Here is a 15,359-nt window from a genome sequence, read left to right as displayed (position 1 = left end):
TTCAAGGGGGAAAAAACCCTGTACAAGTGCGCCAAAGGGAGTGAGGGTATGTGAGAGGAACCGCCCTGCAGCCCCCCGGGTCAGTGCAGAGGGCAGGAGATGCTCCAGGCACCGGAGCAGAGATTCTCCGGCAGCCTGTGATGAAGACCATGGTGAGGCAGGCTGTGCCCCTCAGCCCATGGGGCTTAATGGTGGAGCAGATCCCCATGTGCGTCCCATGGAGGACCCCGTGCTGGGGCAGGGCATGCCCGAAGGCGGCTGTGACCCGTGGGCAGCCTGTGCTGGAGCAGCACCTGGCAGGACCTGTGGCCCTGTGGGGAGAGGAGCCTGGGCTGGGGCAGGGCTGGGGACCCCGTGAGGACCCAGGCTGGAGCCGGCTGTGCCTGAGGGGCTGCACCCCATGGGAGGGACCCTCGCTGGGGCAGCGCATGAAGAACTGCAGCCCATGGGAAGGGCTCAGCTGGAGAAGTTCATGGAGAACTATCTCCTGTGAGAGGGACCCCAGGCTGGGGCAGGGGAAGAGCATGAGGAGGAAGGAGCAGGAAGACAATGTGTGACGAACAGACTGCAACCCCCACGCCCTGTCCCCCTGCACCTCTCTCAGGAGTAAAGTTAAGCCTGGGAAGAAAGGAGGTGTTGGGGAAAGGTCTTTTAGAATTTTGGGTTTATTTTTCATTATCCTATTCCAATTTGATTGGCAATACATTATTTTTTCCCCAAATTGAGCCTGTTTTGCCTGTGATGGTAATTACAAAGTGATTTCCTGGTCCTTATCTCGACCCACAAGCCTTTCATTACATTTTCTCTCCCCTGCCCAACTGAGGAGGGGAGGGATTGAGCAGCTTTGGTGGGCACCTGGCATCCAGCCAGGGTCCCATCCCCACAACATGGGGGCCATCACGCCATTGGGAGCAATGACGGACAGCTGGGAAGTACCGGGTTCGATAGATGGCATTTGTTCCTTTTGCTCCGCCAGGCTCCGTAGTGGCATGTGGCATACTGACTAAAGTATTTTCCTACAGGACTGCTCAGGGTCATGGGACCATTGCTCATTTAGGAAAAGCCGCAGTTGTTAAGTGTGAAGCAATCTCTGAAGTCACTAAATAAGCAGAACGTATATTAATAAGATGTGTATGACACTAGTACTTATTGTCTCATTTCCTTTCTGTTTTAGAAATGAGCTAGATATAGCTTTTAAGGATAAAAAGAGCATACACAGATATGAGTTGCTTTCTTATTAAACTAGAACCGGATCAAAGCCAAGTGTACGTTTGCATTTAGCTCCAAATCTGAAAGCACAAGAGTTTCTGTCCAGCAACCCCAGTGACTGCAGTTGCAAAACGCAGTCTGAAAGCACACTGTTCAGAAGCGCAGTTACAGGAACAGAAAACTAGCTTCTGGGAAACTTGGATATACTTTTGGGGTTACATTGTTCATATTATCCTCACAATATGGCCTCCATCCCTTCTGGAGTCCTGTAATATGGGAACAGAACTATCAGATTACATGTTTAGAATCTCCTGGCAATTTCCATACCACATGTGCTGTGATTGTGGATAACCTGCTTTGGAAGCACAGTATTGAACAGGATTTTTTGCTTTTTCGAGAGATTAACTTGCATGAAGGCTATAGCTGCTGTGTTGAGCTTCTTCTGGTAGTTGTGAACTTAAGCCATGCAAGTAGAATATGCAATAGCGCGCTCAGGTCTGTCCTTGAGGAATTACCTACAAACACACTATTTCTAGTTTATCTTGGTGTGTCTAAATTAGCAGGAGAATTGTTTCCAGTAGTCAGTCATCCCAGTCAATTTTCTGTTTCCTGTACTGGGAAAGATCAAGAAGCTATTTTTGTATATGTCATACATAAGAATTGTTTAGGTAGGAGCATCCCCGTAGAACTCCTAAATTTTCAGTAGACTGACAGTGTGCACCTCGGATCCCTGCAAATTTGCATTGTGAAGATTCTAAAGAGGCTCGGCACCAATTAAAAATATAGCAAAAGCAAGTATGTTAATTGCATGAAATTATTTTAGTTATTTCTGTTTCAGAAGTCAGATCTCTTAGGGTATCCTTGGCTGCTCACTCATCATACACACACACAAGCAAGAGGTTTTAGGCAAGTGGAGAGTCGCAGTGGTGAAATGGAATACAACTGTCACAGGGTTTAGGCACTGACTTTTCCACTTTAGTCAGCTTATATCAAAGAAACAAGCTCTGTCCGGTATCTATTAAGGGAAACTTGTTTACTTCACTCTGCTATAGACTGGCAAACTTAAATTAAATGCTAGATCAAGCCCAAGAATCACAGCAAATAGGTAAGAGGATTCATTGTTTCTTTCTGGAAAAGATCCCACTGCTTTCTATCTGCCCTTGGTGAAATGGGGCAATTCTCATTCGAATGACCCTGGAACATCCAAGGGCTACATTCTGCAGAAAAAGTAACCGTACTTCCACTTTTCAAGTTGTAGTTGTGTTCCAGGTGAAGAAGCATAGCCTGCACGTCTGTGTTAAGTTTTACAATGGATCTGCTTTCCCACATCAGATAATTTTCCCTTTCACATCAGCTTGTCTCTCTCATTGCCCAAGTATTGCTTCACGCAAGAGCTGGGCATGCTGAACTATGTGTGCCAAAGGAACCAATCCAATCCCATAAGAAAGGAAAACCCAGTCCTGCACGGATCAGCCATTATGCCCCCAAGGAGTCAGATATGATTAGTTTTGAGGCCTGAGATAAAGTAACAGGCTTTCCTCTTATGAAAAAGAGTAAAAAACATTCAGATTTCTGCAAGTGCTTTACCGAATGTCAGCTGCTATAGTGCAGGCATAGTTTTCTTTATTTTCAGTACCCCAGAAACAACAACCTCTTCTTACTATCATGGTTCCACACTCCCCTTGGAGAGAATGAACACATGTCTAGCTTGGAGTATAGAAACTTTGAACTGTGACACCCAGAACCTTACACTTACTTCAAGTCTGTGAAATCATTCCTATAGATTGTCAAGATCAAGTCCAAAGAATGCAGTTAACGACGGGTTCCACCCTTTGCCTGCCTTTGAAACCATTCGGTGCAGACAATGACTTCAGGCGGTCAATGGCGGCTGATCTTTATAACCAGCTTAACTCCCTGAACACGCCAATATGATGCTGTGTGCTTGACCCTCCAGCTTCTACACCTGAGCGGGCACATCCAGAGCTCTCTAATGCTGTTACGAGTCCGTCAGAGCCAGCGTTACTCTCGGCTGGACCAGCCGGTCCTTGCATATATACACCTTCTTCCCACTTACTAAACTGCCTTCTTGCTCTTGGAAGCAACCTCTGCATTTTTTCAACATTGTCACATTCTTTACATGTATTCTTTAAACTTCTTTACCTTTTTTAATCCTTTGGATGCTTTTTCACAGTACCTGACCTCTATGAAGTGGAAAATCCCTAAGACAGGGGTGTTGTTTCCTGGTAGACAATTTTACACTTATTTTCAGCATATTATATGGTTATGAGAGTCTGGAGACTAATTTGCTCTCAGCCATTACTTTTCAGTTTTCAAGAGTGAAATCCAAGGGACCCTCACATAATGGGTGCCCTCAAATTAACTGCCTGAAATAAACCTTCCACTCCAACGTGCCGTGCCCTTCCCTGCTTTCTGCAAGCTTCCCTATCATGAGGTGACTGTCAGCTGTGCAGTACTATTCGCAGGTTTCCTATTATGTAGCGATATTTCATCTCCCTTTTAGGGCTGCAAGGACTGTAAGAGAATCAGCACACAAACCTCATTGTCCTCAACCTCAACCCGACCACCCCAGCTGTGCCAGCAGAAATACTCGGCGCCTCTCTTAGGGAGGCAGAGCTGTCTCTGGCTAGCACTGCCACCTCCCCCCCAGCTCCTGCCTCCTCCCATGGTGACTTGTTCATTGCTTCAGTATCTGTAGGTCTTTAGACTGAAGGGTTCAGTAACCGCAGCCACTCGACCCGGTGTTATTCAATGAGAACGGATCAAACACACTGCCTTTGGGAAAACAAGGAACTCCACTCCATCAGTTATACAAGCTTCCTCTATAAAAGGGGGATACTAGTTAAAGTATTTCTTGTGACAGTTGCCTTACTCCTTTTTCCTGCAGTAGCTTGTCACATTTTTACCTTAGGGATACTTCCAAATGGTCTGTTTCTATCTTCCCACTACACAATCTAAATAAGCCATTTTAACAGCTACACAGGGGCAAACAGCAACACACCTTCGGAGTGGTGGTGAGGGAGTTTTGCCACAGACAGAGTGTGATACAATATTTAAAAGGTTAGCCATGTTCCTAGATGTCTGCTTACTTCCTGGTCCCTTGGCTCTCCACAGTGTAGTTCCTCTGGACTTTTCCCTGAACTAGTTACTCCTTCCTGACAAAAGTTACACCTGCAGGGCGCTCCAGCCACCCCGGTAACAGGAAGAAATGTACTTTTAGTCAGAACTGAGAGGAAAGCAAATGTAGAGATACAAAGTTCCTGTACAGCCATGACATAAGGCAAATGTTTAACTCTATCCAGCCATGCAGTGGACAGCATGATCACTATTTCCTCCTTGACCATGCGTCATCAGGAAGATTTCATAGTGTGTTGTAAAAACAACCGCCCAAACATTTTGGAGGAAACTAGAATAAGAAGCTTTATTCTGGTCCTCAGAGGGGAAAAGTTAAGGATCTTCTGAATCCATGAAAATGCATCTCAAATTGGAGACAGATACATTGTTTGAAACTCACCCATGTAGATGTAAAAAAGATATTCATGCTGAGGGAATGCCCACCTTCGGGAGACACTGTGATTAACCAGATGGATCTACTTGGGCCCCTCATTAATTCTTCCACCACAAGATTACTGCCACAGAGTCCGCTTGAAAATGAAACTAGTGGAACCAGAGTTTACATAGAATTTTGTGGGGGAACCCCCAGAAATATTACATGTTACCTGCTCCCCTCGCATATTTGCAACAACTTCAAAATATTTATGTGTTTCAACCGAGAACCAGTGATCTCCCAGTAACACAAGCCTAATCTTTCCGTGTAGCCTGGTTCCCTCACTTAGTGGGAGCATATGCAGACACAACTTTTGCCATCAAGAGGATCCGGTAAGATTCCTTAACGTCACCTTTCAAGGTCAGGAGGGCTGTCACAAGCAGAGGGTCATCGGCCTACAAGAAAACGCACACGTAAAACCAACCTTTTTTTTGTGTACATAGAACAAGTTAGTTGATCAAGTTCTAAATTATGTATTTTATGTCTCTGTTGTAAGACAGACCAGTTACGGCTATAGATTACCTCTCTTCCCACTGTGTTGGCTCTGTATTTCCATGCAAGGCTCATACTGCAGTAAGTAAAGTAACAATGACTAAGCATTCTATCCCTAGAGTGCTATAGATATCGTCACCACATCACAACCATGACAGCTGGGTACAGCAGCAGTGGAGTGCGCTGCAGTGAGGGTTGGGGAAGAAGTGGATCCTGTTAGCCATCAGTTAGTGTTAAATCTTGTGTAACAACCAGTGGTTACCAAGAGGCACGATGGCAACCTGAGAAATCATCCCAGGAACTCTACTGCCTTCTTTCTGCACATGACAGCAGCAATCTTTTAATTCTGGAACAAGCTACTCATTCCACCATCCCACACACAGCTCACAACAAAAAGCAGGGGAGTAAATTCTTTCAGTCTCCATGAATGCCCAAGAAGATGAATCAGGAAGGGCAATCACAGCCCTGTAGAGATGTTTGGACCTCCCACCTAGACTGTGCAATACAAAAAGGCAGAAGTAGCCAGGGAAACAGGGTTCATAAAGCCGTTCATGAAGTGGAAAATCAAAAACGCCCCACTGACTTCCAGGAACACACCAGTGGAAAGGCAGCCCACAGCTGAAAGAAATGTGAACACTGTGGCAAAATGAACCCTGTAAACTTAGTTCTGTGTCAGCAGGACTGCGGGCTTTCTTGCACTGGGGACATTAAAAAAATCAGTGTTATTTTAGTTACCAGCAGCAGCACTTTGGCTTTTTGGTGCTATATAATGCCATGACCTGTCAGAAGTCATTCTACGTTCTGTAAGATGCGAGCGCAATTCTTGTTCTTTTCATCACGCAGATGAATGGTGAGGTGTAGCAAGCCTCCAAATCAAACATACCGTTTCTGGCTTTTATTCTCCCACCGGTGTTTATACCAGCCTATACCCCTCCCTTTGGTAGCTACATGTGGCTGACACGGTAGAGATCAGCTTTTGTACCGCTCCTACCAGTCGGTGCAAGCAGCTGCCACACGCTCCCGGTTTCAGCTGCAAAGTGCTGTAGCGACTGTGACTTACCTCGAAGTCAGCAGGTGGCACCCAAGAAACATCGATGCATTTTACTTGTCCGCGCTCAACCGTTCCCTTCCCAGCGCCGAGGGTGAACCCCTGCTGCTGCAGGAGAGGCAGGCTGTCCAAACTGAACTCCACGGGCTGCGAGAGACACACAAACCCCTCGTTACAGCCCGGTCTGCTCCTGCAGCACAATGACTGTTCCTCACTGCCTTGCCCAGATGCTGTATGTGGGCCCCCCGCTTGCCAAATCGCTTCTGCCCTTTGAAACTGCAAGGGGCCATCCTGTTTGCTCTGTCAAGTTGGGACGAAATACTGTACTGAAATAACAGGGGCAGACCTGTAATTCAGTCCTGTGCTCAAACGCCCAGATTTCAGAATTAGGGAAGCAAACTGCTAAATTAATTTTGTTGCTGACTTCATATGATAATGCAAAATCCTCATATTAGCTCCTGAAAAAATGATCTTTTCTTTTCAAACATCAGTGCTTTTATAATGTAAAGTTTATCAGAAATCCTGAAAACTGTATTTTTTCATTTATAGACTGATTTTTTGAAAGAAAGAACCAGTAACCATTTGTACACTGTCAGTATTCCTTACGGCACCTGACATAAAACCACCCTTTTTATTTTCTTTACCTTCTTAGATGCAAACCGAGCTGTCTGTATAGCTCCAACTTTCAGTTCTGCCCTTGCTGGCACCGGAGGACTCTCTCCCTCAATGTACTCCAGAATGAGGAGAATGGACTTCACTGGTTCCTTTGGCTCTAAACAAATATGAATCAAGTAAACTTTGAGACAGTCAAAACTGAGCGGTTACCAGTTTGGAACAAGCATAAATCACACCAGGATGGTTCAAAACAAAATGATGTTGTGGCAAAGTCATCAGCTGGCATAGATAAGGAGATCCTCCTTAAAGAGTTAGTGAAGAATTAAGCAAGAGGAGGTTTTGCATAATTTGCAGTTGCAAACTGCAATTGTTAATTGTTTATCAAGTTTCATGTTTGTTTTCTAGCCCCATGGCACATACATTGTGTGTATTACACTTCTACTTGTGTGTGGTACATGCTTGGATTTATTTATAGCTCAGGAGCTAGGAGTTGTTTATATATGGTCTCTGAAAACAGATCAAGTCCAAGAAAGTTAAGGGAGAATAAACTCAAGCCCCCCAAATCGTGTCTGTTTCGTAACAGCACAATCAGGAGAGTCCAGGATGTGTTATTATATATGACATAATTCTATAAACATTCAGTACAAGTCAGAGAAGTGGCAGAAAGCAAACACCTCTTCATACCTTGTAGCAATATTAAATCACAACCATTTCTTGCAAGGTACATTGCAAAGACAGAAGATCGTCATTAAGATAGAACTGCATTACAATTAAGAGAAAACCTTTCCATAAAGATAAAGCTTCCTGCATTTTTTGTGTGTTACAGATACAGGCTATGCCATGCTATTATTTGTTCCGATTCTGGAAAAGTAATCTTTAATTTACTTTTTCTTAAAGGATGAGGAACAGGCCTGTGTCTTATCACCCACTGCTTTGTAGGAAGGTGCAGGTGGTAACATATTACCTCCTTTTAGCGCTTCCTGCGATGACACAGGTGACACTACAGCCAAGGACTCCACGGGCACATCTAGTGGAACCCCCCCCTCCACAAACATGGGATGCTCTCTTGCTGCGCCCTTTAGCTGGATCACATGGGCTGTTTCCTGTGTGAGACAAACGCTTCAAATGCAGGTTACAGCTTAAGTCCCGGTGTAACTGGGGTACCGACACAACAGCATCCATCGCATAGAAACTATTACATCTCCCGCCTCTTGCCGAGAGGCCCTGTACTCTACTGCCAAAATCCCGCACCTGCCCCTTGCCCACCCACAGGCACTTCTGTATGAAACAACCTTTTGTTCTTGGGCAGGGAGGGGACTGGACAATTTATACTAAAGCCCCTAAAAGAGGTAAAATTATCTGCCGCCGAACTCAGCTAAAGTCTGTGAACCAGGACCAGTTTCCATTCCTCTTCAGTGTATTCCCATTTGCATTCTTAACCCCAGTTCCAAAGATAACTGGGGAGACAAAGCTTGCAAGGAGAGAAACGGTTCTTATTTGCTCCCTACCAGTCTCTGCTCCGCCTTTGCAGTGCCTGCTGATGGTCATTAGCTGGCACTCTTCATTAACCTTTGCTGGGTCTCCTTTGGAACAGGGCACGAAGCCCCTGCTGCGCTGCCAGCCTGCGTATCCTGACTTGGGCTCCATCTAAGCTCAACTGCTGCTCTGCAGATGGAAACCACTTTCCTCATGCTGAGTGACCGCAGAAGCAGCGCCTGGTACTCAGTGCACCTGTCAGTTTGCATTGTGCAGGGATAGCTCTGCTCTCCGCTGCCATTAAATGCTACCTGCAGAGAACCCAGCCGGAGCTGTGCTCGGTACGTGGCAGCTCCCATCACCTCCCACTGACACCGTGCGGACAGCTGGGCAGGACGCGGACTGAATCCCAAGTCGCTACTGTTATGAATTAATAACTGAATATTTAAAACCTGAAAAAAGAAAGTGAACCTGCCATCTCCTGCCTACCTCAGTTAATCTAATACAGGTAGTATTTCTGCCTACAAATGCTGTCCACTAGATATAATTATTCAAAACTCCTACCAAGACCCATGCTGATAAAAGTTACTATAAGTCATTCTTAGACTTTGGTTTCATAATCCAGGTATCTTGACGTCTCACCTTGCCAAAGAGCACAACCTTGAGACGGTCAGAATAGTACAGACTTTCATGATCAGGACTGAAAGTAACTGTAAAATCCTGACTCTTCCCAGAAACAATTTCTCCTTCTGTTGGAAAGATGCTGAACACACTTAAGCCATTATAGTTCTGTGTTCCTGGTAAATAAAAATGAGGATACAAATAAGAAAGGAGGACAGGTCTGTTTTACTTCCTCATGTATTTAAACCCATTTAATTTTTGGTGAAGCAGCAAGTAAATAAGACCCGATACCTGGTTCTGCAGCAAAACAGGGGTTTAGAAACATCAGAGAAATCCATCTATCGGTTTAATGCATTCACCTCTAGAGGAACTGAGGAAGCATCACCAAACCCCTCCTATATTCTAATATGTTTTTACAGAGGTGGACATCCCTAAATTTCATCTTTAATATGCTATTACTGTGTGGGCTTATTCAGATTCAAATACTAGTATCTCCTTGCTGGTGGATATTTGCTCAGGCTGCATAAATTTACAGCTAGTCATATTGAAAGAATCGGTATGGCTCCTACCAGGGAAACAAAATCTTAAATTTCAGTGATGTGATACCCCAGGTTTTGGCAACTGTGTAGCTCTAACAGGACAAAGTAATTCTGCTTTATACTTCCTAAGTCTTAAACAAAAGAAAAAAAGAAAAAAAAAAGTTTACCAACAAACTCTGTTCTTTGCAAAGAGGACGTGATAAAGGATGGAAGGCTCTGCTGATCTTTGTCCCTCGTTGATGAGAGCGAATCCAGTTGTATGGAGTATCGCAGGCTCAGCGTGGAAGTGTTCTGTATCTGATGACATTCATTCACACAACGTCATTTTCATTAAGAAAAACGATTCTCAAGCCTGTAGGATCCATGGTTTGTGAACTGGCTGAATTGATTTTGCTGCATTGCTGCACTATGTACCCAGATGCCACTGAAAGCATGCGCTATTGCCACCCACAACATGCCCTGTCAGCCCCCGGCCCCCAGCAACAGGGACCAGACTCCTTTTAAAAATCTTGCATCATGTAATGTATTTTGGTTACTGACATACTTAAAGCCAAAATCTGAGAGGAGAAAAATTATGCTTAGATCTTGACCTGTTTCCAAGTCTGGGGGAATGTGCAGTACCTGAATGAGTGAATTGGAGTTAAACTGCCCCAGACCGGACCACGGCAGACCCTCACGTGCTCTTTGTAGCAGCAGTTCTGCATTTCACCCAGGTACCTTTGTCACTGCTTTGTGTGCATGCTGCGCAGCCTCAGCTGTGACAGCAGTCACGGGCAGAATAAAGAAAGAGGGCAAATGTTTCTAACCGTGGTAAAAGCAAAGCCATGTCTGACTTCACACCCCTTTCATACTGACTAGATCTGTGGAGATCACCACACCGAGCATCTCTCATTTTCCATTACAAAGGTGCCAGATCTCTGTTTTTCTATAGAGGCTGCAGGCAGGACAGAAGTAGCCAACAAGATCCTCCCGGCACAGCTTTGTTACCTTTGGCCTGAAACCCTCTCGGCACCACACGCTTTTGAAGCGACGTTCTTTTGCCTGCAGTTTGCCACCCAGCCTTACATTCTGCTGGACTAGAAACTACAGAACTTCCTTACAAAAATGGGCTTCCTGGGTCAGCATCGAGGGATTTACCTTGAATGTGGAAGTCACCTTCTCTCTGGCTACGACATAGCCCATATGGAGTACTTCTTCCACAGAGCAAACCGTCGATGGCATCACCCCATGACCCGTGATACCGAGGGTTAGATTGGTTTTTGTCGTCCCGACATCCAGCGTTTCAAAAAACTGCCAAGGGGATTCCTGTGTCAGCCCTTCTGCGGAAGGAAAACAGCCCCCACCCTCCACCCACCCCCCTCACACCAACGGGGTGACACTACAGAACTTCTGGATTTAGTGCACAAAGATCCAAACATCGGGAAAGGCTATGCACAGGCAACCAAGCTTCTCTTGCTATTCTACAGCCTCATCCCAGTCAGCAACAGGTGTCTATTGCACAGCCCGTTACATCTCTCTGTCCCTCTTCTTTTTCCCCATTAATGTTGTATCTCTTACTCACCCATTTACTCTCATTTGGACAAAAAGAGATGATGAGGGCCTTATTTTCACCTGGCTCAAGCATCTCAACTGGTCTGACCAACAGGAAGGGACCATTGGGATTCAGAACTGAGAATCCCAGCTAAAATAGTGCAGCTTAAGGAAAAAAGAGTTTATAAACAAAGACTGGGGAAAGAGATATAAGGACAGGTTTTAAGTATTGTTCAGACCAAATATGTATAAACTAACCATCTATAAGCTTTTTCAGAGATCAACACCTAACTCAGAGAAAAGAAGAACTAATTTTTTTTTTTTCCCCACAGAATTTATATAGTTGCAAGACTCTTTTCCAGCTAATAAGATCGCCACATAATTTTATTTTCAGGTTTTGCCTGGACCGGCTCATTAACACCCTAAGAGCCAGGGACATGCCTTTTCCTACATTATCCCCCCCAGTTTAACCCAGACAAGCCAGCGTAGCGGCCTCTTCTTACAAGGTATTCAGGAATTCAGAGATTCAGTGTGCAAAAAAGAGGAGTTGTGCTGCTTCACATGTACATCATCCTGTTTTGAAGCTACAGCTTTGCCATCAGTACCTGGCACTCTTTAGAGAGTGGTTAAGTGCTTCTCAAGTTTGGCTCTAAGCAGAATTATTTCCAGTGAAAAGGGTGGAATGGAATTAGCTTTCCAGTAGGTCACCTGGGCTCGTCCAATATATTCTTCATGTCACCTGCTGCCTCACTCTGAAAGATGTGTGTTAAGTCTGAAGTGTGCTGCCTCCTACTTATTTTAGTGTCAAACAGTTCCTCCTACAGATAAGAGAGTCCAATTAAACAGAAGATGAATGGCAAATGAACTTACATGTTCCAAACAAGGATACTTCCAGCTTCTCTGGGGAGATATTTTGTATTGTAATTCGCTTAAATGTTCGGTGGCCTGACAAGAATAAAAACATTTCAAAAAGTGATGATGCTCACTCATGCACTACCTTTCCTCCTTTTTACCTATGCTTCTACCTGGGCCAAACATTCACCCCATTTCCATGGCTAGTACTCTAGTCAACACCCTCCAAAATACTTTCAGATTTGGACAGTCACTTGTAGAGCTTCCGATGCCATGTTTTGGAACCAAGTCTGCTTTTTTACATGCCTCAGCTGGCCAGACAGGCTCCTAATTTTCCACCTAAGTACCTGTCCCAGGACTAATTTCTATACTGGCATTTGCAAATCAACTGAACAATGTAAAAGCAAACACACAAATCTGTGCTGAGAAGAAATTAACATCAGACAAAAGAAATCAAAGCTTGAATTAAAATTTCATACCTACTGCAACATCACCAAAATTGACTGGGTTTTTTCCATTATCTGAAGTGACCACAACAGATGGCGCTACAGCTGGACAGTGCAACTCCAAATACAAAGTGTTGTAAGGGCTAGAGAGATAGTAAAAGGATATTTGCTCTTGGATCATACAAAAATAAAAACTATTGTCAGAAATCTGTTCTTACTCTGTATCACAGGGTATCAATACATTGGTATTACAAAACAATAAGTAACTTCTGATGGCTGACTTGACGTTCTGTATGCCCAAGCAGAAAGATGAACTACATCTGGCTTAAGTTTTTCATAAAATTACTCTTCAGGCTGCTTTGATATTAACGTGTTTGATTCTTATCCAACTAGTGGGTTGTAAGCATGAGTTTCTACCAGTGACCTACGAAATAATTAAGATCAAAAAAACATTTTCCTCCCCAAATGACTAAATTAACATGCCCACCATTTCCCCCTCAAATTTCTGAACTATCATGAATTGCAAATACCTGCAGCTTAAGTTTTCAGGGCCTTTCGTTTCATCGATACGTCCACTTGCAACAAAGCACGGTATGATGTATTTTTCAAACTTCCCACTGAAATTCCTCATCAGGGAGGCCTGGGCTGCCATATAAGCATCAGAACTAGAAAATCCAGGAATAAGAATCATCTCAGTAAGTGAGAGAGCAAGAAAAGAAAAAAAGGCAAATAAATATCTACTGAGCTATTTGTGTTTACTGTTTCTTAGGCACACATTCAAGATGGAACAGTGAAACTAAGTGACTGTCTTGGTGCACAGTCATGGACTCACCCTACTAAGTAGTCTGATTTTCTCACCAAAAGAGAATAAAAATAATAAATCCAGATAATAGAAGTTATATGAAACACTGCAAAATCCTCAATACGATTTCCTTATGTTGAATACATTAGGTATTCCAGTGTCTTCCCGTACTTCTACATCATTTCAATGATGTGTGAAGACATGATCACATTTCTCTAATGCAATATGCCAAGCAACACTTCATAATGGGAGTTTTAAAATATAAATTTTATTTTTATGACATGTACTGGAAGTATTTAAAAATTAAAATTAATGGATTGCAGTGAACTTGGGATTTTAGTTAAAAAATATCTAGCATCCAGTACAGCCAAATGCCTGATGTTTAAACATATATTTACTTCCAAACACTTCTAAATTCCTCAGATAAGGCAGAAGCATGGTTCTAAAAAGTTGAATTATATGCTAAATGTGGGACCTCAAGTATCAGATTTTGCATCTAAGTATCTAAATCTGTAGACTGCACATGCTACCAATGTTAGTTCTCACTGAGGTACACGTCCTGTAAAAGGACTATTTAAAATACACATTTCCAGGACTGAAGATGACCATGACTAATATTGACAGACTGCATAAGCCCTCAAAAAAGGGAAAAAAATATCAACCCACACCCACTGATATGGGCCATCAGATGGCTTCTGTCTGGCATGATTCAGCTCTGCTAGACCTCTTCAGACAAGGTGTATGCGTAGTAATCCCCTTTGGTAACTGAGTTGAGCTTTCTAGTTGCCCTTCAAAATAATACCCTTGTTTGCTCAGCCACATACCCACAGAGCCACATCTCAGGCTTTCTGATATATTCTTTGAAGTCTTCAATCCGTCTGATGCATAAAGGGATTCTGTGCCTTACATGAGAGGGTACAGCTGTGTGGCTTAAAAGCAGTCCTAATTTTGGAAACAGCCTTTGCAATACAGCGAAAGCTATTTCTTCTCTACAGTGTGCTTGCTCGTCTGCCTATAGGTTTTAGTAGATTTATCGAACTACTTATAAAGAGAATGTTGTCCACATAGTACAAGGTGCGTTTGTCGACTTACTCAGGCTTTAACTCTTCAGATTTTGGCTGTTCAGAACTGTTTAGAGAAGTCAGGTATTTACTGCCCTCATCCCTTACAAGCTGTCTGGAAGACTGCCGCCGGGTAATGGAAATGCTTAATTTCTTCCCCTCTTTCTTTTCATCTTTCTTCCTTTTCTGCAAATACACACAGAGAGGCATTATACACTGAGGGTGTAATCCAATCAAGACATCAATTTACAAATACACAGGCCCTGGCCCAAGGAAACAGATCCTAAGAGTTTATGGAGTGCACAAAACAAGGTAACAGCAGTACAATTATGGTTACAAGCCACAGACAACAGTAGTTATTACATATATTTCTAATAATGTAAAATTAAGTTGAAATGGACATATTTACCCCACCTTAAGAGTTCCACTACTGAAGCACATGAGTAAAAGACTGTATCTCTTATAGGAAATGTACCTATTTATCTCATAATTAAAGACACCCGTAAGTGCTCACATAAATTAACTGACCCACAGCTCTGCATATAAAGTTCACGTATGCTGTAAATTGGCATGAGGTGTAGGAACTTTTCTTTTTTTTAAGAGTACCTGCAGTTAGCATTTGCAAGAAAATCTGCTAGGGATCCTTTTGAAATTGTTAGCAAGAAATTAAATTATTGTTCAGCAAGGAGACTACACATTAAGCACAACAGTACCTTCATACTCTTGTCTTTTATAGGCAGGTCTTACAGGGATCATGAGTTTGGGCCTCATTAATATGCAAATAATTTTATGATAAAAATACCATCCAGAGAAACAAATATCTGGAAGTAACAGACCAACAGCATGTGCTAGTTCTTAGCATTCCTTACTTGTATTTCTGCCCCCATCGCAGCTGCTCTGCAAAGCCTCCGAACTGCCTCTTCTCTGATTAGCTGATCTGACAATGTTGGTCTGAAGGACACTTGAATCAAGCTTTTCTGGGAGTGCGAGAGCATACACAAGAGCGATAGGCAAAAATTCAGCCCTCATACTTGCATGACACCTACAAAGCTCAATAGCAGCAGACACATGAGAGCAAAAAAATTAACGAATAAAATACAATT

At 43.4% G+C, this 15,359-nt stretch overlaps 1 protein-coding gene across 1 annotated transcript in view; it reads right to left on the bottom strand.

Annotated features, from left to right (window-relative positions):
- Window positions 1-4,621: 4,621 nt before the first annotated feature.
- The window catches only part of CFAP74 (cilia and flagella associated protein 74), a 92,292-nt gene continuing 81,554 nt past the window's right edge, over window positions 4,622-15,359 (bottom strand). The window contains exons 29-41 of the mRNA XM_056331177.1: window positions 15,126-15,233; window positions 14,288-14,442; window positions 12,924-13,058; window positions 12,427-12,536; window positions 11,985-12,040; window positions 11,127-11,246; window positions 10,703-10,855; window positions 9,733-9,862; window positions 9,048-9,202; window positions 7,894-8,032; window positions 6,959-7,086; window positions 6,327-6,461; window positions 4,622-5,169 (exon numbers count right to left, since the gene is read on the bottom strand). Of these exons, the coding sequence (XP_056187152.1) occupies window positions 5,056-5,169; window positions 6,327-6,461; window positions 6,959-7,086; window positions 7,894-8,032; window positions 9,048-9,202; window positions 9,733-9,862; window positions 10,703-10,855; window positions 11,127-11,246; window positions 11,985-12,040; window positions 12,427-12,536; window positions 12,924-13,058; window positions 14,288-14,442; window positions 15,126-15,233 (1,638 nt within the window). The 3' untranslated portion in view covers window positions 4,622-5,055. The remainder of the gene's footprint in view (window positions 5,170-6,326; window positions 6,462-6,958; window positions 7,087-7,893; window positions 8,033-9,047; window positions 9,203-9,732; window positions 9,863-10,702; window positions 10,856-11,126; window positions 11,247-11,984; window positions 12,041-12,426; window positions 12,537-12,923; window positions 13,059-14,287; window positions 14,443-15,125; window positions 15,234-15,359) is intronic.

The sequence above is a fragment of the Falco biarmicus genome, chromosome 3 (assembly GCF_023638135.1).
Source record: "Falco biarmicus isolate bFalBia1 chromosome 3, bFalBia1.pri, whole genome shotgun sequence".
NCBI lineage: Eukaryota > Metazoa > Chordata > Aves > Falconiformes > Falconidae > Falco > Falco biarmicus.
Note: the sequence above shows the minus strand (reverse complement) of the source record. Positions and strands in the feature narration are given on the sequence as shown.